This window comes from Magallana gigas, chromosome 3 (genome assembly GCF_963853765.1).
Source record: "Magallana gigas chromosome 3, xbMagGiga1.1, whole genome shotgun sequence".
NCBI classification, from domain to species: Eukaryota; Metazoa; Mollusca; class Bivalvia; order Ostreida; family Ostreidae; genus Magallana; species Magallana gigas.
This window is the reverse complement of record NC_088855.1, coordinates 22,627,650-22,655,144: the sequence shown is the minus strand read 5'-3', so window position 1 is coordinate 22,655,144 and position 27,495 is coordinate 22,627,650. Positions and strand designations below refer to the sequence as shown.

Genomic DNA, 27,495 nt, shown 5'->3' with positions numbered 1-27,495 from the left:
TTTAACAGTTTAATTCTTTTTATTCATCTATTCATTACAAAATGACGTGGCTGCACTCAGATCTAATAATGATTAGACTTTTCTTTCTTAATAATTTTTTGTCACCTACCTAACGTATGCATATATGATTGGATCAGTATGACAATAAATTTAGCATGGAACTTGCATGTGTATTTACTAAGCAAAAAAAAATCATCAAAACAAAACTAATCAGCCAAAGAGTCACCGTTAACACTGATACTGAGTACTTCCTACATGATCCAGTACATATGCTTGATCCACCTCTAAATGTATCGCGGGAAATTTTAACGCGAGATCTTTGTGACGTCATAGTTAACATTCTTTTGCGCTCGACAGTTTTCGTAAATTGTCGGACAAATTCGGAGAAGGAAATGACGTCATATGTCAGCAAAAGTTCAGTCTTATGTGTTGTTTACTTTAATGTTTTTAGAAGGATTTTTTTTATTGTTAAATGAAAATGATGTATGCGATGTAGAGGTAAGAATTTTCCGTAGAAAAACTTTCTGTTCCACCATGTTGCTATGCACCGCAAAGGATCACTGGGATAGTAGAACGTTTTCACGTGGCCTCATAAAATTTTCTTTGAACAATGTGCAGATTTCAACTCGAATTTCCTCCGTTCGTACACGTTGTCTATGGAGCTCGCTATGCGAGCGGCGCTTCGCGCCGCCTCGCTGCGCTCGCTATAAAGAATGATACAGAACCGTTGCCAGTTCGCATCCTATATTATAGCCAGAGGACCAAATACAGTGAAGCAATCGCAACTTCTCGGGCCTTTCCGGCAGGTTCGGAAAAACTCCTCGAATGTATTACATAGGCGTCCATGACAACCCCCCATTTTATAAAACTTGATATAAATGCAACACATTTTACGATCTATTGACATGTCGACTTCATTAAAGTCAATGATATACCCTAAACTATACCACAGGACCGACTTACAAGCTCTAAGGCTGTTTTGCCAATACTTATTTTAATTGGATGCGACTCCATTTTGTATAAGATTCTAACATCCAGTAATGTTAATACATTTGAGGTGTTTTTCCGAGCCTGCCGGAAAGGCCCGAAAAGTGGCGATTGACAGTGAAATCGCCAATTCCGGGTCGTCTCCAATTCCGCGTCACTCGCATATTTTATGTCACCTTGTTTAAATTGAAGCATAAAAAACTTAATATATACATTGATCATGAACTATAGGCCTTTCTGTCTTTGATCATTAAACGATATTTGAAAATTTACATTTACAGACCCTCTGAGAAACAAATTTAGAAATCAAGCATTTAAGCGTTTTCGGGATGGAGATTTTCACAATCTGTGACATGCTATTTTCATTATTTACTCTGCAGCGTGGTTGATGTGAAAGTTGAGGGAGGGCGTGAATTGATAAAAAATATTGCACAAATATTCAGAATGATAACTGCCCAAATAAATTTACAACAATTGATTAATCAATCTGAAGGAATTTCCGTAATTGCGGGTCACTATACCTGAAACATATTTTTCTGCGGATTTACGATAACATGAAAGAGAGAAAAAAGAGATTCAATTAAATAAGGGATCCATCTAGCTCAGGTGTCAATTTATTTATCTTGTTTCATATTTTTAATTAAGGTTTATTTTTCTTTTTGTCACAATGATGAAATAATGATGATCATTTCATTCTGAATCACGACTGTCATTTGCATTTAGAAATGGTCCTTGTGACTTGAGGATCAGTAGTTGTAAATATATTTTCTGATCGGCATTATTTTTTATATACTGCAAATTTATAAAAATTGTGTTCTGAGACGATTACCCGACCTAACTGATATACTGAAGTCACATGACCCAAAAATGGAGAAAATGATTCGAAAGTGGGGAAACCATGCCTTGTTGAAATGCCTCTGTAAATATTGTTTCCGGGAAATTAATTTTCAAAAACAAAATGAATGTTTAATACTCACAAAATATACTTTCAATATACATATAGTATAAAATTTAAATAGAACAGCTTTGCATAATATCAAAGAAACAGTCTGACGTGACCCGGAATTGGCGACTTCACTGTATTGGTCGATGGTTGATACATGATGTACAAAGTATACATTGTTATAGTATTTATTTGATGCTTAGTAATAACATACTGATCAGTTCTTTTTTTTAAAAATCGCTAATGAATTTGAAGACAACACTAAATTGATTCAGCAAACATAAACAATTACCAGCATTGGAGGGCCCTGGACTAAAGGTATAAATAATCTCAGACATCCCCCTTTATGAATTGATGTTTGAAAACATCAAATAATAAAAGTGAGAGTAACAGTCAAAGTAGTCTTGGAGTAGGGTTTTCGACTCCAAAATGAAGCTTAAAATGCTGACGGGTCCATCAAAGGGCTATGTTACTCAGGTGACCGTCAAGGACTGTGGGTTTCTTGTTTTTTAATTATTCAATGATGTGCATCTGAATTTTTTTATTTTCTTGACGTTTTCCGAGACTTTCCCACATTTTTTTGAATTAGATTAATGATTTCTTTATCGTTTTCTAATTTTTACGCTTTTGAAAATTTTCCCTCTAAATTTTTAATCCCATTTTCACAAAGAATGGATTAATTAAGGCAACTCACCATTATGTACATTAGATACAAAACAGAAATTGAGAAAATCACAAGGCATTACGGTGCACAGCACTCCTTTATCAGAGTTAATTTCTCCATTTTCATAGTCCTCGATCCCAGACAGATTTTCTGTACATATCTGAAATATGACAGCTGAAATAAATCTGGTTTAAAACAGCCTTGTAGGATCTCTATTACAATTATTAGACTTCTAGCATTGTTAAAATTTAAAAACCAAAATAAGTTATATGATTTTATATTTGCATGAAGCTAAATAATGATTGGAAGAAATTATAGGAGGTCTAAAAGGGTTTGGTATATGGATCTGTATCAGCCTTGTAGGATCTGTATCGGCCGTGGGGACTGATATGGATACTGTTTATTCCTTATTTTACATGAGTACTTCATTCTGTGATTTAACCATCTTGTATGGAATTGAGACAAGATAAAATCGTGAATGCCAAATTTTTATCATAGTTTAATTCATTTAGTTTCCATTTAGCGAGCTTTTAAAATCTGCGAGTTGTGCTTCTTGCGATTTTACATGGATATTAATTCCTTGCATTTAATTAGGATCAGTATTGTAAAGTAATATTAAGCTGTATTGAAATGCAAAAACCCTGTTTTTATTATTAAGTATGTAATAAAACTAAAATCACACAGGCACCCACTGTCCCAGGTAGTCAGGTAGACAAATATCATTATTTCCTATGTAGCTTGTAACACAAAATTTGATTGGCTAATAAGTTTGCACTAAATTTCCATACACCCGACTTGAGCCAGAGGTTAAAAAAACCCAATACTTCACAATGTGTTAATTGTGACATTACAACGCATAAAATGCACAAATGGCATATCTTGAAAGTGTACGTAATAAACTCTTGACTGGACATGGCAAAACAGATTTATCTGGTTTAGGAAATAAATTCATCATCAGGTCAAATCAAGGATGTACAATGATTTACCTCGGGTTGTATTCCATACAACCTTCAACCCTTGACCTTAGGTGGAATACAACCTGGGGTAAATGCTGTATACCCTTGATTGAACCTGGATAACTGCAGATATCAAGATGTGACTGACTTAATTTTCTAAAAACTGCTTACAGCTGCTAATGACTAGGGGGATGCACATGTATCACAGTGTACCAAGGATTAAGTGCTTACTGATTTCCCATTATTCATGCTAGGTGAAATAAGTTAAATTGGCCGTCCGGGCTTCATTCTGTTTTGTGGAATAAGTCTCATCAAGCAAACTGGGTTCTTATCTCAAAAAAAGCTTGGAAACAAAAACTTTATATAATGTTGGTGCCAAGTTCTTGTGCAGATTCATGTATAGTGACAAAGTTAATTCTAAGGCATTGACAGTCTCAGCTAGGAGGGGTTAGACTATAAATTATAGTACCAGTAGATTTAGAGTATCTATTTGTGGGGAGATGTCAACATTTGATACCTTTTACAGTTATACCTTGACTATTATACTAGTACTTCAATTTTTACATACTTAGTACTCCTAGTACTGTAATAAAAACATGAACTGGGTTTTTGAATGTGCAGTACAGCTTACTTTATTACACATTACCCATATCAGCTTCAGGACTTGATTTGGATCCAGAAGAGCTAATAGAAATCTTTGTTTTCCTAAAAAGAAAATGTCACACATGACAGAAAACACATATATAGCATTTAAAATGTCATAAGACTGCCGGATATATATATGTCCTTCTGGTGAAAATTATATATTCGGCAATATGACCAACGCTCTGCATACTTATCTCAATACATGTATTTCATATTTTTGCAGAGACAGGGTTCCGTGTAACTTCTTTTTATTTGGAGTAGTTACCCTTTGACATGACTTCCAAATTAGAGTAGTTGCCCTTTGAAACATTTTTGAGACATTTGCCGAGGAAAAAGAAAAAGAGATGTTTAAAATTAAATAGCAACAAAACATTGAAAGTGAACAAGAAGCAGTGGAGATTTCAAAGACAATATAAAAGATGAAAGATAAGAATGAGAATTATTTTTGAAGAGTTCGACTTTGTAAAGAAACTCATTGCCACTTTTACATGCATTTGCGTAGACCACTGCATCTTGTAAATAAATGTCTCATTTGATGGGAAACAAAGCACTTATTTGGTTTCTTACTGACTGTCTATGGAAATATGGTGGGTTGAACTATAGTTATGCGATAAAATTGTAAATTCAAATTGAATCGCAATATTGCAGCTAGGTTTGATTATAAACATTTAAAAATATACATAAATGTAAAAGCATGCATACTCATTTGTATTCCCTGTAAAATTGAATCCATATGATCTTGATTATCGATTTACTATTATTCATTGTGGTGATTCAAATGCATTTAATGACACATATACAAACCTTTTGCATTTATCACACTCTTGTTCATTTGTTATTACTTATTTTAAGGTTTGCTATTGACTAACTGTGGAAATATATTGGATTGATCAAGCTCATAGACTCACCTGTCAAATATATAGTCCTTGAAAATCTTTGCTGCACCTTTTTTCACTTATTAAATTTTTTGCTATTCAATTTCAAATGTGTTTTCCCTTTCCTATTTAGCAAATCTTGAAGCTGTACATGTCATTTTACTGTAAAGTTTTACCAACTTTTTTTCATGTGTGAGAAATGTGCATGAGGTACCTGAGAAACTCATTTTTGTGAATATTTTTTGCCACAGACCAGTCCTTGGTGTATCGTTATAAAACATGTGAATAAGGTTTGGTTGTGAAAATAAGTTGCAGCGAACTGGTGAATAGCGAAATACAGTTTACTTTTTTTTGCTCTAGACAGAACAAAGTGATGTCAATTCAAAGGGCAGCTACTTTAATTAAAAGTACATGTACGATAAATTCAAAGGGCAACTACTCCAAATATTTTAAGAACTTGCAGAAAATCATCTTTGCTAGCCAAGGGTTTTCGGTCAACTTTGCTCCCCATAAACCCTGTTTATGGGGAGCAAAGAGGATGGAAAACCCTTGGCTAGCGAAGATGGCAGAAAATGGTTTTTGTATAATTTATATGAAATATGTCGAGATGAGTGGGCAAAGTGTTGGCCATATTGTTGAATGTTTATTCTCACTAGACAGACACAGAGATATCTGGCAGTCATGTGTCATATTTAAACCAATAAAAGTGTGACATTTCAGTCTCAGGGATGACAATTAACAACAAATATCCTTGCAGCCCTTGATCATTGCATGTCCATTGGCAGCTTCTACCCAATATTGGTGTCATGCTGAAACAGGGTGTGGATATGGAAAAATCCTACTGAGATGAATCAAGTTTTTATTATAATAATTATAAGCATCTCCATGTATCAGATTTAATCATGAATTAAAAAGAGTATGTGGGATAGGATATCTATTACCAGTAAGAAAAGATGTTTGATTTACCTAATTATCACATGACTACGTTGGCCAATCAAAGAGATCGATATAGAATTATTATACATTAAGTTGACATATTTTTTAGCATGTAAGATATTGGGTGGAAATTGATTTTTCAGCAAGTTAGCATGGATTTGAATTTCTGACTACCTTATTTAGCAGAATTATGCTTGATTTAGCGTAAGCCTCTTTTTGCCATGGATTTGAATTTCTGACTACCCAATTTAGTAGAATTATACTTGATTTACTTTGTGGAAGCCAAAAGAGCTAAATAGAACACCAATCAAAATGTAATGTGTAGTATTGTCGTTCAGTATCAAAATTGGTTAGCTTCATATTCCTTAGTATAGATATACATGTATTAGTTCTGAAAATTAAAATCTTATGATTAATTTTAGTACCGGTATTTATCATATACCGGTAAATGTTTAAGTTACTTGCAGAATTGCGCATGTCATAAAGCCTGCTTTTGTTACAAAATAAAATTGCTTTAAATTCCAATGTTTGTCGATAAGGACATACATACAACGTAAGATTTTTATGTATGGTACTTGTGTGCCGTTATATCATATGATTTCAATTCTCTTTTTCATAGGAACAATGAAGGAAGAATTTCAGTTTGCAATAGACAGAGGAGGAACTTTTACAGACATTTGGGCAAGGTGCCCAGGGGGTAAAATTAAAGTCATGAAACTTCTATCTGTGGATCCTCAGAATTATGAAGATGCACCCAGAGAAGGCATAAGACGCATTTTAGAACAGGTAAAATTCTTCATAAATGTCACAGGTGGTGAAAAGTCAAGTCTCACCCAGGACTCAAACCCAGGGCCTCTGGCGTACCATGCCAGCGCTCTAACCACTGAGCTATTGAGACCCGATGTATTGACTGACAGTCACACACCTGTGAACCCGGTGACATAAATTATGAATCTATTCAATCATGACTGCAGATATTAAATTTGGAGAGAAATGATAGTCATAAGACAGATATAAAGAATCAAGAAAACAATAAGTCTAAAAAACTCAAACAAAATTTTTATATGAGGCAATCATGACTGAAAAAACTGAAAGTATGACTAGATTTTTTTTTATACTAGTTGCAGCAAAGGTATAGATTGCCTGGTTGCAATTTTATAATACCATAGCAATTTACCTCCCCCTTTTTGGTCTAGGTAACCTCCATTTTTGGAGGTTAGATTTTTTCCTCTAACTTTGGAGGATTACATACCCAACATTGCTTACCCAAACTGTGCTCTGAAAAAAAAACCCATTGGCAAGTTTTGGTTCTTTTCATTTTGGCACAGAATAAAGAGCTACATGCAATAAGTTGATTGTATTTAATGGAATGAATATTTGTGAATTTGTTCCATATACGGATCTACATTTTGATCTCAAGATCAAAAAAAAGGAAAGAAATTCTCTCTCTCCCCTCTCTCTCTCTCTCTCTCTCTCTGAGTATAATGATATAAACTTACTACATATTCACTTGCACATGATATGAACTATCTGGTTTATTTTTTGTACTTTTTTTATCATTAGGAAACAGGTATTAAGATGAGTGCAGATAAACCAATTGATACATCCTACATTGATTGGATAAGAATGGGCACCACAGTTGCTACCAATGCTTTGTTGGAGCGAAAAGGTGAACCAATGGCTTTAGCTATCACCAAGGGATTCAGGGATCTGTTGTACATAGGGAACCAAGCTAGACCTCAGATATTTGATCTTGTATGTACATTTTCATGATATAGTTTTTTGTTTTACTTCTCCATTGAGCTATATAAATCTTAGAGTAAAATAAAAATTCTAAAGGAATTTAGTGTATGCTCTTTTTAACCTTTTAACAGGAGATTTCAGCCCCTGATCAGCTCTACAGTGAAGTAATAGAAGTGGAAGAGAGATTAGTCTTCAAGCAAGACAAATGTGAAATCAACAAGTCATGTGACCAGGTCACTGGGGTCACAGGTGAAAAGGTCAGGGTAATAAATTATATTGGGAAAAAGTGATATGCATATATTCTTAAATTAAAAAAAAAATTGATTTGACTACCAATTGACTGTTCATTGCTTGTTGTTTTGCAGTTGGAGATATGGGAGAAGGTGAACACAGAAAAACTGAGAGAAGATTTACAAAAGCTGTTAGACAAGGGAATCCAAAGCCTTGCTGTAGTTTTACTTCACTCTTACACGTGAGTTAGTATGCGTGCCTCATTGACATTACATGGTACAAACTCCTTACTCTCTACCCATGAATCATATTAATTATGAAAGATAGAAAAAGGATGTAGTTAATTAAAAATTTTGATTGGAATACACACATAGACCAGTAAGTGTATTTCTCCTGTGTTTCAGATATGCGGAGCATGAAAAAGAAGTGGGCAGGATTGCACTAGAGATGGGCTTCCATCAGGTGTCGCTGTCCTCGGAAGTCATGTCTATGGTGAGAGTGGTTCCCAGAGGTTACACAGGTAAATGCACTGACTGTAATTATCCTTAAAAACTAGTCAGTTGAAAACTCTCATCAGGATTTCTAGGAACCTCTATTTCTCTCACAACACCAACTTTTATATAAGAACGAAATGCGAAACAAAATGATTTTTGAAGGCAAAATACATGGTCGACAATACATTTGTATATACCGGTATATCACCTTACTTTTTAGAATTTATTTATATTTGCATTTCAGCTTGTGCTGATGCTTATTTAACACCACAAATAAAGAAATATGTAGCTGGATTTGCCTCTGGTTTTAAAGACAACATTCAGGTTAGATTTTTTAAAATAAAACTGATTTTCATTTTGCTGTGAGTCAGCGAGCGAAGAGGGCATCACAGTTTGCCATATAGCTCCCATAGTGCTATGCCAAAACAGCTGACCTTTCACTCGGAGTTTACGGTTTCTTGAGGTTTGTCAACATGTTTTGAGTATAGCACTCGCTTTTGTAAGAACAAAGAGAGCTATTATATGCCTCCATTCCTTCTTATGGTATTTTGTCGAAAAACGTAGCAAAGCTATAGAAAGTTTGGGTTTAATGTCACAGTGAACTCTTACTCATGCTAGATTTTCCCCAATAAATGTTGAGGTGAATCAAACATCTTCACGGGATGTCATGTGTAATGAGTAATTCTGTTAAGGATTACATAAGGGAATTATATACACTGTAGTTCCATTCTTTACTGTCATATTGATTAAATAGTGGGGAATCTGGTGTTTTTCTTAAAAGAATTACAGAGACATTATGTACATAATAAATAAAAAGAAAAATTAAACAATTAAAAAATCTACAAGGAATTAAGTTTGCATATTGTCAAACCTTTATCTGGAAATGGGTAATTTATACTCACTGGTCTAAAAAGAGAGGGAGGCACATACCTGCACAACATATATACCTGGTATTTAGCATACAAAAGTGAACAAATTGAAAAAACCATTTATGAAACAGATAAAAAATTAAAACTAATACTGACAAACAATTTATTGTTTACAGTTTTCTGCATCAAATTTTCTTCTAGAGTAAAGTACTGTTTTAGGGTGGGCAAGTCTATAGGTATGTGTAGTTCCTGCTGTGCTAGCCCCAACGATCACACCGTAGAACACACATGTACATGTATTAAGTTGATGGAATATGGGAAAACAAAAGACTTAAAAATTGACCAGCAATGTTTTGAAATACTTCATACTTGGTGATTAAAATTGAAGATAACTGAGAATGTTTTTTCAGAAAATGTTCCTGTATATATAATTTCAGAACACATCTGTTCTATTCATGCAATCAGACGGAGGCCTAACACCTGTGAATAAGTGAGTAATCAATTCGTACTGTGCCTACTGTTTTCTGTTGCATAACTCTCCAATTTATTATACAATTATCTTATTAGTTACCTGATTAATACCATCACCGATATGAACCGGAAACTTACATCTAACCCCCCCCACCCCCCCCCCCCCACCCCCTTCTCCCTCTCACTGATCTATAGATCATTGAGTGCCTGAATGATAATTTTTCAAGATTTAATGGCTCCGGATCCCCCCCCCCCCCTTCTTCGTCTTTCTGATCTACAGGCCATTGAGTGCATGTACAATAATTTTTCCAGATTCAATGGCTCCAGAGCAATTCTGTCTGGTCCAGCGGGAGGCGTGGTGGGCTATGCTCTGACAACTTATAACCAGGACACCAAGCAAGCTGTCATTGGTTTTGACATGGGAGGTACATAATTAATTAGTTGATACTGAAGATTGCATTTGATTGCTATCATACCACATTTTCCGTTTTTTCGTGTGTCACATAATTTTCGAAAATGGGGGAAATCTGTTACATTTTTAATTTGCGTCAGTCATTTTTTGCATCAATTTAAAAAGTTTCTTAAAGAAAATGATACAGGATATATTTTCCTGTGTATCCAATTATTTGCAATTTGGATCATCACAAAAATTACCAGAGATATGGTATGTTTTACCAGTCCTGTCTTTGAATTCATGAATTAGAATGAATTGGGAAGTACAATGTACTAAATCTGGGATCAAGATAGACGAAAGTTTTTATCAAAACTATAATGACTAAAAATAAATGGAAAAACTCTCATTTACTGCATGTAGTGTAATATATAGAAATATTTACATGCTACCTAAACCCTATATTTTGTGCCATTTTTACAATGATTTTTCAATTAATTAAATGAATTAAACTATGCTATTTCCAATAGCTTTTCCCATTTTTAGCTCTAATTTCATTCAATTTGACAAGATCTACATTAGATAATTATGTTTGGAATTATGTCAAAACATTGCAGAAGAAATTCAGGATATGACTTTTCAAACTTTTTAAAAACAGTTTTAAAATATTTTATTTTTCTGACATACTGCTTATTGTACTCAAATTTTCAACCATGAACTTGTACATATTTTTATTTATCATATTTTAGAATATCATGTAAGCAAGTACTTTAAGGACAGGTATACATCCATAAAATCTATAAAATTCTAATTATATATATATGGAATAATTTTCAGGAAATGGTTGACAGTTTTGGAACATTTTTGTGGATGTATTAATTGATTTAAATATCAAAGATCTCTAAAATTTGACTATTAAAAAATATTTCAGTACACTGCAAGGGTAAACAGGAGGCTACTTAGGTAGTCGTGACCCTGTAATTAAAATTTCAGTCTCTGTAGCTTCACGGTTTACTGACCTTTGATTGACCTTTGATTGAGACAAAGACTGGCGTGTTCATTGTAGGTACTTCTACAGATGTTAGCCGGTATGCTGGTCAGTACGAGCACGTGTTTGAGACCACCACTGCAGGAGTGACCATTCAGGCCCCTCAGGTTTGAACCCAGTTTAAGAGGGCTGGATGATCATGGCCATTTTCAGACTTTATCAATCTCCTTTAGATGAAGAGCGCTATATTAAGAATTATTCAAAATGTAAGTCTAAGAGATTTTAATTTTTCCTTTACTAGCTAGCCTAATAGTAAATGGCCAAAAATATCACATATACCATTTTAAGGACCATCTAATGAACCTAAAATTTGTTTAGCTATAAAGTAATATTTAAATAAATAAAGAAAAAATTCATATTTCAAAATTCAAATTTCAATATTTCTTTTAAGGAGGCCGACTTTAGTTTGCATTGCGCATGTTTTTGCGCATTCTACTATAATACAGTTGATTTATACTTCTTATGAATTTTTTTCGATATCATTTATAAAATTGAACACAATAAGCAAAATACAGATAAAAATATTTAGATTGTTAAAGGAAATTTTTATTTTTAACACGATTTTTACGTTGTGCGGTAGGGGAGCATTGCCATTGCGCTTTTATGACGTTATGATAAAATGAAGCTTTGTAGGAGTACGTTATAAGAAATAACATAAAAGAAAAAGTAAAAATTGTACGCTGTTGAAATTTTATATACAGAATGATGCTATCCTCGAGGACATTTTCCTCATTTTTGGAATGAATCCATTATACCAATCATCATTCGTAATGATCCAAATATATAGCAAAATTTGGTGCATTTTAATATTTTGAGATGGCCCCTACTAAAACCAGACGGTAGAATTTTGTGTTTTTTACATATAAGGTAGGAAAAGCTATTACTTATCATTTATAACAATTTGAAAAAAAAAGCTATTGTAGTATTTTTTTAAAACTGCTTTGATGTGCGGAAAATGCAGTTTCCTATATATTCCTATAGTAAATGTACCTCTATTTTGAGATGGTCCCTAAAAAGAACCAGACGGTCGATTTTCATGAACCTTCGCAAATAAACTAGAGTTGGTTTAAATACTATATGGTTAAAAAATAAAGAGTTATGCTATTGTAGTTTTTCCGCAAAAAAACCCAAATCGGCCTCCTTAAATTTGAGTATTTTACTACATTTTACAATGTATATAGAACTCTTTTTCTTAAGGAGATCAAAACAGTCTAAAAATGGCCACAACCATCAAGCCCTCTTAATTATTAATTAGGCCATATATCTGATGAGTAATTTGTTGACCATCCAGCCTCTTTGACACTTATATTTTTTACATCATGCACTTGTGACTGCAGCTAGGTGGTAAAAGGAAATTAAAACAGTATACTTTCCTCAAAAAATTTAACCTTACTATCTGTAGCCATGAACTAAAGAATATGGTTTGAGGTTCCATTTAGTCAATTTTGACTGAGTGACATTGAAAATTTGAAATAGAAAGGGATACAAGCTAAACATGGTTAAAGTCAATGCCAAGGGACGTATTGATTTTGATTTGTTGCTAACATAATTCAAAATAATTTCAAGAGTGTAGTAAACTTTGAGGAAAAGGGGAATGTTATTGACTTCAGTGTACTAGCTGGTAAGTGTACATTTTTATAGCATATATGCTCACTGTAATAATCTTTTACTGTAGAAATTAAATTCTTTGAATATTGCATAGTCATGTTTATATTAGCATGTTTGCTTCGATATTCTTGTTTTTACCTAGATTTTTTTACAAATGGAGAAATTATATGATATTTTAGGTAGAATTATTAAAAACAATTTGTTGCTAACATAATTCAAAATAATTTCAAGAGTGTAGTAAACTTTGAGGAAAAGGGGAATGTCATTGACTTCAGTGTACTAGCTGGTAAGTGTACATTTTTATCGCATATATGCCCACTGTAATAATCTTTTACTGTAGAAATTAAATTCTTTGAATATTGCATAGTCATGTTTATATTAGCATGTTTGCTTCGATATTCTTGTTTTTACCTAGATTTTTTTACAAACTTAGAAATTATATATTTTAGGTTGAGTTATTAAAAAAGTTACTATTTAAAGCCTGTGAACAAGCATTGTTGATTGGGTCCAACAATATATATTAAAACATCATGTTAATTTTTTCAAGTTTAAAGATGAACACCGCTCGTAAATAGGCACCATCACACAGGTACTTGGTATCTAAAACCTTCGTTACACCCTATTGCATACCTGAAACTCATGGCTGACCTGTTGTATTCCTTTCATGGTCTTTGGATTTTATGCATTTATTTCTTATTCTATCTGCATATTCTGTTTGTAAATAATGCATTGACTGATTTATTTGATGTTAATATTCTCCTGGCTTGACAAAAAGTGTGTAAAATTAAAAAATACTTTGAACTGTTTAGAGATCTGTCCCTTATATAAGGGTTGTAGGGACATCAGTGATGAAAGAGAGATATGGCAGAACGTGCCTATTTACGAGCAGTGTTCAGCTTTAAGGATTTTTTGTAAAGACCCAACAAAACATTATTTACTTGTATCTTCGATTTGACTGTATCTGTGTTGGTATTAAATGATCAAGTTTTACTGTTGAGAGATATTTTGCACAATGCATGGAATGGATTGAAAAACAGAATCAATGATTTCAACAACTAATTGACTGCATGTAACCCATACCTTCCGTTACAATTTTTTGTTGCAAATCGTTTTGAAAAATACGGGTATTTTCAGTTGATATATTAATAAATAATATCTTATGTTATACATATATTTTTGGATCACAGTTTCATTAACAAATATACATGTTTTCTTATAGTCGAAAGTCAACACATGTATGATATATAAAGTCACATATGAACTATAGCTCTTAACTTGCCCCTTTTTTTAGCTGGACATCAATACAGTGGCAGCTGGAGGTGGATCCATGCTTTTTTTCCGGGCAGGGATGTTTGTGGTTGGCCCTGAATCAGCAGGAGCCGACCCTGGCCCTGCATGCTACAAGAAAGGTATACCCCTGTCACTCCCCTTATAGCCAAGGCCATGTATACGCACACTCAATTTATTTCATGTACATGTACTATGCAACATAGCTGGTATAATTCTGTATAGATAAAGGCATTATGGTTCTAGATGTGTATAAACCAATATAATTTAGCCTACAGTAATGTTTATTCTGTGTTTGTTATTCATTAGATAAGATATATTGCCAAAAAATGTTATTTGATATTTTAAAAAGTTACATATTTACAGTACTTGCAATATGTGATTATTTACAAGATAAATGATAGGATAGGATTCACGCACGATAGGACAGTGTACATTCACGATAACGGTAGGATTGATACACGATACAATAGGATAGCATTGTGAAAAGTAACGTTGCGGGCACTGTTCCATGTATCCATTTATTTTCATGATGATTTAATTTTTATTTGTTTAGCGATCACTCAAAATACAATAGCCAGAAATTATATCCAATATTGATGCTATTAGAAACCTTTGAATCACAATAAATGACTGACACAAATATAAAGTTAACGTACATGTATTTAACCCATTTTCACAAATTTTGTTACACTTATATAAAAAAAAGAATGTAAGGTATATGGCCTATATTTAATAATACATGTACATGTACTATTAAAAAAAGTGAAGAAAATGACGTAGAATGATGTTCAGCATATTGATTCTTTGTTTCCTGTAGTACTATATGTCTCATTTTCTTTTATTTGAATGTGTTTAGCCTATCGATGATGTAAAAGTCTGACTTAAACTTTATGAGCATGAATCATTTTTCTAGTCCTTATAGTTTTATAATTTAATGATGATCGATATTTGGCAACCAGATCCTCATAAGTTAGATCTGACCTGAATAATTTTGAAGTATCAAAAAATCATACAAGTAGCATATTCATATATTACTTCGTATCATATTGTATCGTGTATCAATCCTACCTTTATAATGGATGTATACTGTAGCGCACTTTTATTTGCATGTGAGGAAATTTCGTGAGATTTGCGATCGCCTCGTCATCTTAGTGTATATTTCTTGCCGAAAACCAGTCCTCTTATATATGTCTCCAGATATATGTCTCCAGGTTTATTATTCTCTCGATAATCAACATCTTGCTGGTCAAGAAAATGAGTCACCATGAGCCAGTTTTTTTTGGGGTAAAGTCTTCATGAATAGAAGTTGGCCAACAGTTTAATGCTCAAGAATTTATTGGGAATTTTCTTAAACATTAATTACACTGTTGCAATTTGCAATATTTTTCATTTCCCTGTAGAAGGATTCATTGAATTAATTTTGTAGCAATTAATAATTAATAAAGATGTTCCAAAATTAATAAAAAGATAAGCAAATGACTCAAAAATTAAAGAACTTTTCCCTGTATCTATAATCAGAATTTTATTTTTGTTAAAAAAAAAATCTTTTTTATTTAAATCGTTTTTAATAACTTTGTTGCAAATATTTTTTGCTGTAATGAACCTGGATTGTTCTTATATATCTCTTGTATTTACTGGGTATTTAAGATTTATACATAGGTTTGATTATTGGAAAACGTAGTTTCTACCAACCTGTTCAGGTTAATTGCAAGATTAAATACATGTACTTAAGAGGGCTTGATGGTTGTGTCAATTTTTAGACTGTATTGAAATCCTTTAGAAGAAGAGTTCTATATAAAAAAAATTAGGAAAATATGTAGATTTAAAAGGTAAAATAAAAGGATATTTTCTTCTCTCATTGATAATGTATGGCTAAACAAATTCTATCATAAAATTTTAGGTATATCTTATGGTTATTTTGTTGATCATCCAGCCTCCTTTTAAAAGAACAAAAGTTGGTTTAGAATAGTCTTTAAATTTTAACAATCCAATACGGTAAATTCTCTATTTTACGTGAATACTTAATTCCATAATTCAACTGTTTTGCATCAATTGCCAGATAATAAAATTGCGAACACTAAATTCTTATCATAGTTCTACTTAGTTTACATGTGTCCGAAAAATGAAAGGGAGGTTATAAAATCCGACAGATGTACTTCTCGCGATTTTACGAGGATATTAATTCCACACATTTAGTTAGGAATATAAAGTATCTCTCCAACATACATAGATATGTCTGATGTTTTAATATCATTTTCAGGATAGAATATGACTATAGTTAAGGTAAATTTTTTACACATTAAATAATTATACCCCCGCTCCGAAGGAGAGGGGGTATACTGTTTTACCTTTGTGTGTCTGTCTGTCTGTCCGTTCGTCTGTCCGTCTGTCTGTCTGTCCGTCCGTAACAAAAATTTCTGTTGCATTTATCTCAGCAACTATTTATCGCAGATGCTTGAAATTTAACACAGTGTTTGTTAAGGCATGCCATATCGTGGGATATATTTTTGTACCAATCGGACGTCAACTTCCTGTTAAATGACGACTTTGCTTATTTTTTAACCAAAATTTTCAAACAAATTTTCGTCAAAGATTTCTCAGCAACTGTTTATTGCAGATGCTTGAAATTTTTACACAGTATTTGTATAGGCATGCCATATCGTGGGATATATTTTTGTACCAATCAGACCTCAATTTCTTGTTAAATGACGACTTTGTTTATTTTTAGCAAAAATTTTCAAACAAATTTCTGTCAAAGAATTCTTAGCAATTGTTTATCGCAGATGCTTGAAATTTTTACACAGTATTTGTATAGGCATGCTTTATCGTGGGATGTATTTTTGTACCAATCAGACGTCAACTTCCTGTTAAATGATGACTGTTTATTTTTTGCAAAATTTTCAAACAAATTTCCGTCAAAGATTTTTCAGCAACTATTTATCGCAGATGCTTGAAATTTTAACACACTATTTGTTTAGGCATGCCATATTGTGGGATATATTTTTGTATCAATCGGACGTCAACTTCCTGTTAAATGACGACTTTGCTTATTTTTTAACCAAAATTTTCAAACATATTTTCGTCAAAGATTTCTCAGCAACTATTTATTGCAGATGCTTGAAATTTTTACAAAATATTTGTATAGGCATCCCATATCGTGGGATTAATTTCTGTACCGATCGGTTGTCAACTTCCTGTTAAATGACGACTTTGTTTATTTTTTGCAAAAATTTTCAAACAAATTTTCGTCAAAGATTTCTCAGCAGCTATTTATCGGAGGTGCTTGAAATTTTTACACAGTGTTTGTTAAGGCATGCCATATTGTGGGATATATTTTTGTACCAATCGGATGTCATCTTCCTGTTAAATGAGTACCGGGTACTTTGATTATTTTAGCCAAAATTTTCAAACAAATTTTCCTCAAAGATTTCTCAGCAGCTATTTATTGCAGATGCTTGAAATTTTAGCACACTATTTGTTTTGGCATGCCATATTGTGGGATATTTTTTTGTATCAATCAGACGTCAACTTCCTGTTAAATAATGACTATGTTTATTTTTTGCCAAAATTTTCAAACAAATTTTCGTCAAAGATTTCTTAGCAGCTATTTATTGGAGATGCTTGAAATTTTTACACAGTGTTTGTTAAGGCATGCCATATCGTGGGATATATTTTTGTACCAATCGGATGCCAGCTTTCTGTTAAATGTCGACTTTGCTTATTTTGCATATTCACATCAGAGCGGGGGTATCACTAGTGAGCATTGGCTCACAGATATCTTGTTCTAACAGTTTGAATTAGTTGTTTATTACTACTATTTTAAAATTCTTTCAGGGGGTCCTTTAACAATTACTGATGCTAATCTTTGCCTGGGACGGCTTCTTCCAGAGTATTTTCCAAAAATATTTGGCAAAAATCAAAAAAGTCCTTTAGACAAAGCTGCATCTGATAAAGCCTTCAAGAAACTTACAAGAGAGGTAAGAATGCTACAAGGTTGAAGTTTTGGGGTGGAGGGGGGAGGGGAGGGGAGTTGCATGGATATCACCATATCACATTCCTAAAAGATTCATTTACAAATGAAAATGTTCTCTTTCATAAAATTATGGTAAGCATAATTATAATGATTTTGCACATTTTAAATCAGCTAGTTAGTCTGGAGACAATATTTTGTCTGACCAGTTTCTATTGATCGAACCATTTGCTTGACAATTGTCAAAGTCATATAAATCATGGCCTTGTCTATTATCTACTGGTATCTGATGATATACACGTATCATCAACTACTGTTACAGTCACTGTACAAAAGTCTTGTGATCATTTTTGAAATTTTTGCTTCCATAAAAACCCGAAATTTTGGCTTTACATGTAATACAAAGGTTTTAAGTCTAATTATCTTCCTAAGTTGTGATAGTCAGAGCTATATGACACTTTTCAGCTATTTTTTGTTCTTAAAAAAAAAATGAAAATGATTTTCAGGTCAATGAGTTTTTGTCCTCTCAAGAGGGCACAGCTAAGCAGAAGATGACGACAGAGGAGGTAGCGATGGGGTTTATACAAGTGGCCAATGAGGCCATGTGTCGACCAATCAGAGCCCTTACACAGGTCAGACAATTCATGTGTTTAACACCTATAATTAGAAGGTTTTGTTACATGTAACATGGTGTCTTACAATCGAGATGGTCCTTACCAAATATTTCAAAGGATTCTTCTTTTTTTTATTTCATATAGGCAAAAGGATATGACACCTCCAAACATGTGCTGGCATGCTTCGGTGGTGCTGGAGGACAGCACGCCTGTGCTATAGCACGGTCCTTAGGAATGTCAAAGGTCTTTGTGCACAGGTATTTTTAAGAGGAAAACAACATACATAAGCGACAAATTCTACAGAAATTTTGGTCACTTTGGTATGTCATCTTTGGTTACTTTGTAACCACAAGCTTGCAGATTTAAATCTCATATTTCTTTGAATTTTGTAGATTCGGTTCTAATGTAAACTAATTGTTACCGAAAATTTCAGTATGTTTCTCTTAATAAACAACTATTGATAACAGTTAATAAAAAATGGCAACAGAGAGCAAATTTAATGGAATAATTTATGAACTTGCTCTTTGAGCTAAAAACACTGCACCAAACTCACTCTCATTCAAACGTGTGTGTTTGGTAGATATGCTGGCATCCTGTCTGCCTATGGGATGGCTCTGGCTGATGTGGTGTATGAAGCACAAGAACCATGTGCAAAAGTATACAACCCAGGTAATGCAGGTACGAGGGTCAATCAAAAAATACGAAGACTTTTGTCATAGCTATGTTATTTAACGTCATATCATTACTTAATTTGGTAGACATAATTTAGCAATAGTTTCAGACAATTTTCAAGGAAAAAAGTTAATAAATTTCTTTATTTTTAAGAATTATTTAGAATTTAATCCTGCAAAAATGAGGTCACAGCGCACGGTCAAAATTTGTGTTATGTCAACAATAAACCATATAATGTTGAAAGTATTATCTCAATAAATTTGGCTTAAAACCAAATTATATTGAAACTTCAAATTTAGTATAATCATGGTATTCTCTGTACCAAATAATGACGGGATATATTGTTTTGTCGAACAGATATTAGTAACTTAAGTCAGATAGTCCTCTTTAGAATTGACTAAAAACATCGACGTCGCCTGACGTCACGGCGCAACGAGAAGTACAAATAAAATGGATTTAACTCGGGAAAAAGCCGATACAAGCTATGAAAATGCTCAATGGTGCAAAAAATAAGTCAACAAATATTTGCAAGTTTGTGTTTAACTGTAATAAATTTTGTAGGGATGGTGGTCATTGTTGTTTGAATATAAAACAGTCCGAAAGAGAGTAGACTACATGTAAATATTTGGTCATAAAAGAAGTAATGTCAACCGACGTTCAGGGTTATCCTTACTGTAAACTAAGAGATACACGGTTAGAAAATGAAAACTTTGAAGAACTAACTTATGATTCTCGAGCAAATGTGTGCAAATAAGATGTTAAGTGGTTCAGTGCCATTTTAAATTGTAAGAATAAAGGCACAAGAGACTAAGCGTGATATATAGATGGGGTATATCTATAAACTGTGCGTGTTTAATTTTGACGTCATGTTTTGAACGTTACCGTGCGCCGTGGTGACAAAACATGTTGTTTTTAAAAAGGGGTTACAAAAATACCGTTTCATCAAATGGACTAAAACTTCGCATATCAGTAACATAAGTGTTGGTGCACAGATTAATTTGTTTAGTATGACTTTCATGAAAAATATATGATAGACAGCCGCATTGTCTTCGTATTTTTTGATTGACCCTCGTACATGTACTTGATACATGAGAGACCTTACACACAAAATTCTGTTACTTTTTTGCTCATCTGAACCAAAGACTTTGGTGAGTTTTTCTTTTCAAGTTTTCATCTATTTTCTGTCATTGGCACCATTGCTGTAATTGCCATTTTATATGTTTGCTAATGAGAAAGCTTGAAATTTATCAATAATGTATTGTTAGCATGGAGAATCTCCACTCTTGATCTCATTTTCACCTTGAGGTGCTAAATGGAATTGACATGGAGAGAAGCTCAATTATGGAGGTGCTAATGATAGATACTGATAGGCAGTGGAACTGAACTATTTAAACCATGTTTGGCAGAACTTACTCAGTGACCTTTAATGTTTTCCTGTGTCAGGGTTGCAAATAACCACTCGCCCAATCGCAAATGCGAGTAATTTTTACTGTGGGTGACTTTTTCTCAAAGATTTAATTGCCCATGTGGTGAGTGTAAATTTTATTGGCCCTAGAGGGTGACTGTGGGCGAAATACGGTAGTCGCTTTGTGATTGATAACGTCACTGGAATTTTCTAAATTCTCCAAAAGAGAAGTTGAAGTCGCCCTGTATTATGACTTCACAGTCATGTAAATTAACCCTGAAGACAATCAAATGATAATTATCTAATTCTGAAGATGTTTTGACAGCCTCTGAGTTAACTCATGTTGTAAATAACAACTCATGATCATGATGATTGTCTTATCTTTAGGGGTGATATCGATGCAACCAGCAACCGATGTTTATTACTTTTAGTATTGATATTAAAATTATTTGGTAACTTGTAATAAGTCAATAATTTTGCCAAATTAATGCTAAAATAATAATAAAACTGTTTGTTTACAGTAAATAAGATCATTAATATGTATAACAATTGTAATTGTGTCAAAGGGTTGGACTAATACCTCCAAAATACACAGAAATACAGAGACTGATTTTATTTGTCATTTAGCTAACACAATTACAAAACTTTTCATCTATAAAATTTATTAAAAAAATACAGGTGAATCTCGATAACTCGAACTTCAGGGGACCATGATTAAACTTCGAGAGATCAAGAGTTCGAGGGATCGAAAGTTTAAAAAATCCAGAAATTTTTGTTCAGGTCATTTTGGTTCTAAAATTATAGTAGCCGGAAATTTATATTTATAACATTGAAGGATAGTCTAACATGATTTCAATCGTATTTTCTGCTACATAACTTTAATTTAAACAATACAGAACTTACTTGTGTGGTTATTCAGTGTTTTTATTCACGTAAAAAACTTTTAAGCATATTATGTTTTCTTAAACATTACGTTAGAATATTTTAAATAAAGAGCATTTACCGTAACATTCACAAGTTGTTGAAATTAATAGATCGCTTACATATTACCTATCTACCCTTTGAAGGAAGCAAGGGATAGTGTCACTTACGTAATCAACCAATTAACACTACCACGCTAGCCCCCAGGAGTTCACTCAACCATCCAGGTAAGGTCCACGCGGAGCAATAATTATACGCTTGATCGGCCGCGTATGTACACAGCAACCACTTCGAGTTATCAAGAGTGAAAAACAATGAAATATGTATAATGGGACCCAGGTTTTACTTCGAGAGATCAAGAACTTCGAGAGATCGGAGTTCGAGAGATCAAGAGTAAATTTGCTTAGTTATATAGAAAAAAAAATTGGGACCGTGAGTTCACTTCGAGAGATCAAGAACTTCGAGAGATCGAAGTTCAAGCCATCGAGTGTCACCTGTACCTCCTAAAAATTAAATTTAATAAATTGGATCTAATTCAAATTAATATTGGCACTTAACAGTTTTTATTCTATATAAATTATTTTATAAACTTACTTCATTGTTAATACCAGTGGGCCCCTAAAAATTATTGTGGGCTTGTATACTTTGAAAATTTGGGAGCCCACATGGCCCCTGGGTTTAAAAATGTTATTTGCAACCCTGCTGTGTAAAAAACAGAATCGACCATCTGAAATTATGTAAGCACACTCATCTAGTATTTAAAAAGGACTGAAGTTATGGTTTTTTAATTTGACAAAATTTAATACTTATTGGAAAATGTTGGAGCACTGCTGATTTTAGGGCTCAGGGGCAGTTGCATCAAAGGCGCAAACATTTGTAGTGCACCACATTTTCTTGTTTTACAGTATTTGATAAAGTATTTCAGTAACCAGTAGACTTGGGTCGAAAGACATTGTCTCATGTGAGCAATGTGGCCATGGGCCTTTTGTTCAAGAATTTATTTATAAATCTAATTATGATTTAATATCTATCTTAAAGTGGATGTGGAAAAATAAACTATTTTTGTTTTGGTGGTTATTTTAGATTTCTTTGATTATTTTGACCAACACATTGCTGAACTTCAAAACAAATGTAGGGAAGAACTGATGAAACAAGGATTTCAAAGGTAACATGATAAAATACAATTGAATTAAAAAATAGCTGAACAAGTGTTGGTCTATTGTGTTTTTCATTTGCAATAAAAGGTTATTTTCTCTCTTAACCTACATTCCTTTTAAATATCTAAAATTCGACTTTAAATTTGGTACTCAAGTACTCCCAAAGGAATTTTGGCAGATTATTGATTTTTAGGGTCAAGGGTCAAATTGCAAATTCTTGAGAACCCTTTGCTTGAAAGATATAATTGATAAAACTTTGTGGGGTTGGAAATCTTCAAGATGTGAAAAACTCCTGTTGATTTACTAAAGTAACTCCAGATATAGAATGGAATTGTTGGCCTACTATCTTGAAATCCCTGTACCTCACTTAGTACCTTATAAAAAAGTTGATGAATATCAATAATGGTGGCAGATTTGTTTCCTAAAACATATGTTGATGTTGGAATTTTTGTGTTTTAATTTATAGAGAGCAGATAGAGACACAGCCCTTTCTACACATGCGGTATGACAGAACAGATTGCGCATTAATGATTTCACCCGACAACCACCCTGCCAACCAGAACTCCTGCAGATCTGGTGATTTCAAATCCGCATTCCAGGAGAGGTAATGGATAGAACCAGAAACATACAAGTACCTGTAACATTGTAGCATTATAATTAAGCATTGAATGCTTATTTTTGGATATCATTGATCCTATAACACACCAAGCAGCGCAGACAAATTGAATGCTGCCATACCTGTTAACCCTCCCGCATTGCGCGGGAGACTCCGCAAAACGGCCTAAAAATCTAAGATCTCCCGCATCTAACCTATCTCCCGCGCGGGAGACAAATTTCTCCCACAATCGTATTTATCTTCCCCATACCCCCCCCCCCCCAATTTTGAATCTTTACATGCAAATTTCAACAACCACTTCGGGTTTTTCTCTGATTTTGAGCTCGAAAAGCTGCTATGTAGCTTGAATATATCAAAATCCATCCAAGTACTGTCTACCTTGATCATAGTATGACATGTTGTAGTCCAGTTTACTTTTTACGATTACTTCCCGTTTTGACTTAAATCAGTTACGTATTTAGTTATGCATAGGCCTCATAAAATAATAAGTGAAAGCTTAAAGCATTTTGATTTTACTCTGTAACACCAAAGAAAACAATACACAGCCAGCTGCACATTAGCGAAATATGATAATTTGCAATTGTCTGCACCGCTTGGTGTGTTAAAGGACCAATGACATCCAAAACAAGCATTCAATGATTTTATTTATATTTGTGATAATGTTTATTTTTATGGAATATTTTTGTATCATCGCTTTCAAGGGGCATGGTCACGATTTTGGTCAAATTTTAATTTTCTGTTTTTATTATTTACAATGCTTTATGAATGCATTTCTAATGATCAAATGAAATTTGGGTGCCCGTCGATGAGTTTTAAGCAAGATACAGTGCTCACAATTCTTCGTCATGCAAACAAGGCTCGTGCCCTGTTTTTGTTTACATAGGTTTAATATACCAGTAAAAAATCTTTTTCAAGATGATTTGTCTATATTCATATTCTTTTTAAGCATGAATAAACAGTTCCTAACCATAAACACATTCATTTTAGGTCTAAAACTGGAATTTTCACTTCAACATTCAAAATGTAAACAAAAGCATTGTTAACATAGAGAGGAATTGTAAGCTCTGAAACTCGCTTATAACTCAACAAATGACACTCAAATTTTGGTTGCCAATTAAAAATGCCTTACTGAAGCATTATAAACATTAAAATCGAAAAAATAATTTTTGACCAAAATCGTGACCATGCTCCTTTAAAGCTCTTAGTCAGGGTTATGAAACATACATGGAAAAGCCATATTAACATGTTATAAAGTTCGCTTCCGTTACTAAAAATATAGTGCCAGCTAGAAACTTCGTCGAAAAAATCTTTTTTATTGACGAATACCGTAGAAATGGCGATTATTTTCCATTAATAGTACATATCAAATTGGTTATATTAGTTTGAATGTTTTATTTCATCTTACAATATTAGATATACTCAAAATGGGTGATGAGGTTTATATTTGGTGCATGAATTGGCTAAGTATATTAACAGAAAATTGAAAGTTGTAGATTTCCAATAAAAAACATAAGGGGAAACATACACTGAATGTAAATATTTAGAATTTGAATAAGATTTCTTTATGTGTTATTAATGTAAACCACAAAAGAGTGAAATATTGAGTCAATCCACTTCTGATTCTCATGTTTACCCTTAAATATATGTCTTTGCTCTTGCAGTGTCCATTTTTAAGATTTTTGTGGACATATTAATTGTACAGTATAATAGTGAAAAAAAACCCTTTTAGTTAGAATTGTATAAATTAAATGAATCTATCTATAGTAGCTAACTGTGATTCATATAAAGTGGTACTATCATATAATTTGATGTAATATGAATTTTTGTATTGCATGAAGATACCAAACAGAATTTGGATTCACCATTCCTGATCGACCAATTTTAGTTGATGACATCAGAGTCCGTGGGGTGGGGAAGGCGCTGGTCCGTGAAGAAAAGGAGGTCCCTGCAACGAGCTCTCCCCCTGTAGCAACTTTGGTAGGTTCATTTATATGTTTGTTTTACCATATAGTGAACAACATGTAGGTAGAAGCTTTTAATAGGCATAAATTCTAGAAAAGTTTCAATACAATGTTTTTATTGACCCATGGTCAGTCGAATCATAGAAGGCAGAGTTGAGGCATTACCACTAGTGACATATAGAGATTGCATAATGTCAGAACATTTAATGCCTGTATCATGGTATATTAAGTTCTAGAACTTAATTTCTGATTAAGAGAATAAGGACATGCAAAGTCCTATGCATTCTCTTCATCTTTATTTCATTTATTAAGCAGGGCCCTTAGAGATGGTCTCCATCTCAATGAAGTCTAGCTGTAACTGATGTAGAGAGGTCTCAAAAACCAAAGTGCACACAATCTTTAGATCTTCAAAATTAACAATAAGCATTGTTAAAAAAAAATTCATTGATTCTTCAGACTGTAAAGAGTATGATGATTAGAAATTTACAGTTTGTGTCCCAGGTGTGAGTAAAACCTTTAATAATCAAAATCTTTAATTAGAACCTTTTTTTTTATAACAGACAGCCAACTGCTATTTTGATAAAGGTTACAGAGAAACGGAAGTGTACCTGCTGGAAAATCTGTCCTTTGGTCATTCTGTGGAAGGCCCTGCTATCATAATGAATGGCAATAGGTGAGAAATGTAATAAGGTGCTAATATCTTGATAATTGTACAGAAGTTCAGTAAGAACATTTTTATTACCATAAAATCCAGCACACAAGGTCTTGCATGGACAGAAAAAAAAGTGAATGTTAGATTATATACCACTTTTTTGAAAATTATTTCTTACAATTAATGTTTACATGACTGTGAATGTACGAATAATTCATCCTAATAGTCACAATGAAATACTTTGTTCAAATTCTTTATAGGAAGTCCAAAAATGGACAAGAAAATGGTTTTAACCACTGGGACTGCAAATACTTTTCATATTCATAGAATGAATTACATAAAATTTATTTTTTGATGTCTTTCAGTACAATTTTAGTAGAGCCAAACTGTACAGCCTCTATAACCAAGTGTGGAGATATAGAGATACAGGTTAGTGATAGTTTGTTATTCTTTTATCGTATTTGCAGTTTTAGATTTATTGATTTAATTCAACTTGTACAACTAAAGAATGAATACTCTATTGCTCTTTAAACATCAAAAATAGCTTACTAAGATATCAAATTAAAGATTTTCTGTGTATGATTGCGCCACCCATTCCTTCAAACATTGAGGTTTTTAGCTCACCTGAACTGAAGGTTTAAGTGAGCTTTCCGATCACCCGTTGTCCGTCGTCTATCTGTCCCTCTGTAAACTTTTCACATTTTTGATTCTTCTCTAAAACCACTGGGCCAAATTTAACATAACTTGGTACAAAGCATCCTTATGGTAAAGGGATTCTAAATTATCAAGGGCACAACCTTATTTAAGGGGGATACCATTTTTAAACAATGCAAATAGGGTGCATGTCTTTAAAAATCTTCTTCTCAAGAACCACTGCACAAGAAATGCCAATATTTACACCAATACTTGTATTTATAGTAATCATGACCCCAGGACTAAAACTGGAGCTCCAAGAGGGGTTCATAGTTTAACATAAAAATATGTAGGAAAATGTTTAAAAATCTTCTCAAGAAGTACAATGCTACAATATGTGATATTATTATGCAAGCTTCCTCATATAATGTAGATTATGAATTGTTAATTTAAAATAGTGACATAGGACTAAAACAGGGGCCCCAAGAGGTTTAATTTGAACATAGAAATATATAGGAAAAATGTTTAAAAAATCGTTTTCTCAAGAACTTCAATCATAAAATTTGCGAGAATACAATGCAAGCAACCTCAATTAATGTAAATTCTAAACAATTAAAATCATGACCCCTGTACTAATACTGGTGCTTTTAAGAGGGGTTCAAAATTTAATATAAAAATATATACATTGGGAAATGTTTAAAAATCTTCTTAAAATACAATTGCTACAATGTCTGATATTACTA

The 27,495-nt window shown here is 33.1% G+C and overlaps 1 protein-coding gene across 2 annotated transcripts in view; it reads left to right on the top strand.

The window, feature by feature from the left end:
• LOC105339426 (5-oxoprolinase) overlaps positions 1 to 27,495 on the top strand; it is a 39,336-nt gene that overhangs the window by 765 nt on the left and 11,076 nt on the right. Inside the window, exons 2-20 of one of the 2 annotated variants that reach the window (XM_066078968.1) lie at positions 6,626 to 6,792; positions 7,570 to 7,761; positions 7,881 to 8,006; positions 8,115 to 8,221; positions 8,385 to 8,500; positions 8,719 to 8,798; positions 9,781 to 9,833; positions 10,127 to 10,239; positions 11,272 to 11,360; positions 14,153 to 14,270; positions 17,986 to 18,128; positions 18,628 to 18,753; positions 18,880 to 18,992; positions 19,316 to 19,404; positions 22,817 to 22,898; positions 23,357 to 23,494; positions 25,345 to 25,483; positions 26,028 to 26,140; positions 26,485 to 26,548. In XM_066078968.1, coding sequence (XP_065935040.1) covers positions 6,631 to 6,792; positions 7,570 to 7,761; positions 7,881 to 8,006; positions 8,115 to 8,221; positions 8,385 to 8,500; positions 8,719 to 8,798; positions 9,781 to 9,833; positions 10,127 to 10,239; positions 11,272 to 11,360; positions 14,153 to 14,270; positions 17,986 to 18,128; positions 18,628 to 18,753; positions 18,880 to 18,992; positions 19,316 to 19,404; positions 22,817 to 22,898; positions 23,357 to 23,494; positions 25,345 to 25,483; positions 26,028 to 26,140; positions 26,485 to 26,548 — 2,163 coding nt within the window. In that variant the 5' untranslated portion in view covers positions 6,626 to 6,630. Of the gene's footprint in view, positions 1 to 6,625; positions 6,793 to 7,569; positions 7,762 to 7,880; positions 8,007 to 8,114; positions 8,222 to 8,384; positions 8,501 to 8,718; positions 8,799 to 9,780; positions 9,834 to 10,126; positions 10,240 to 11,271; positions 11,361 to 14,152; positions 14,271 to 17,985; positions 18,129 to 18,627; positions 18,754 to 18,879; positions 18,993 to 19,315; positions 19,414 to 22,816; positions 22,899 to 23,356; positions 23,495 to 25,344; positions 25,484 to 26,027; positions 26,141 to 26,484; positions 26,549 to 27,495 lie in introns of both variants that reach the window. The other variant, XM_066078967.1, reaches the window with a different exon arrangement.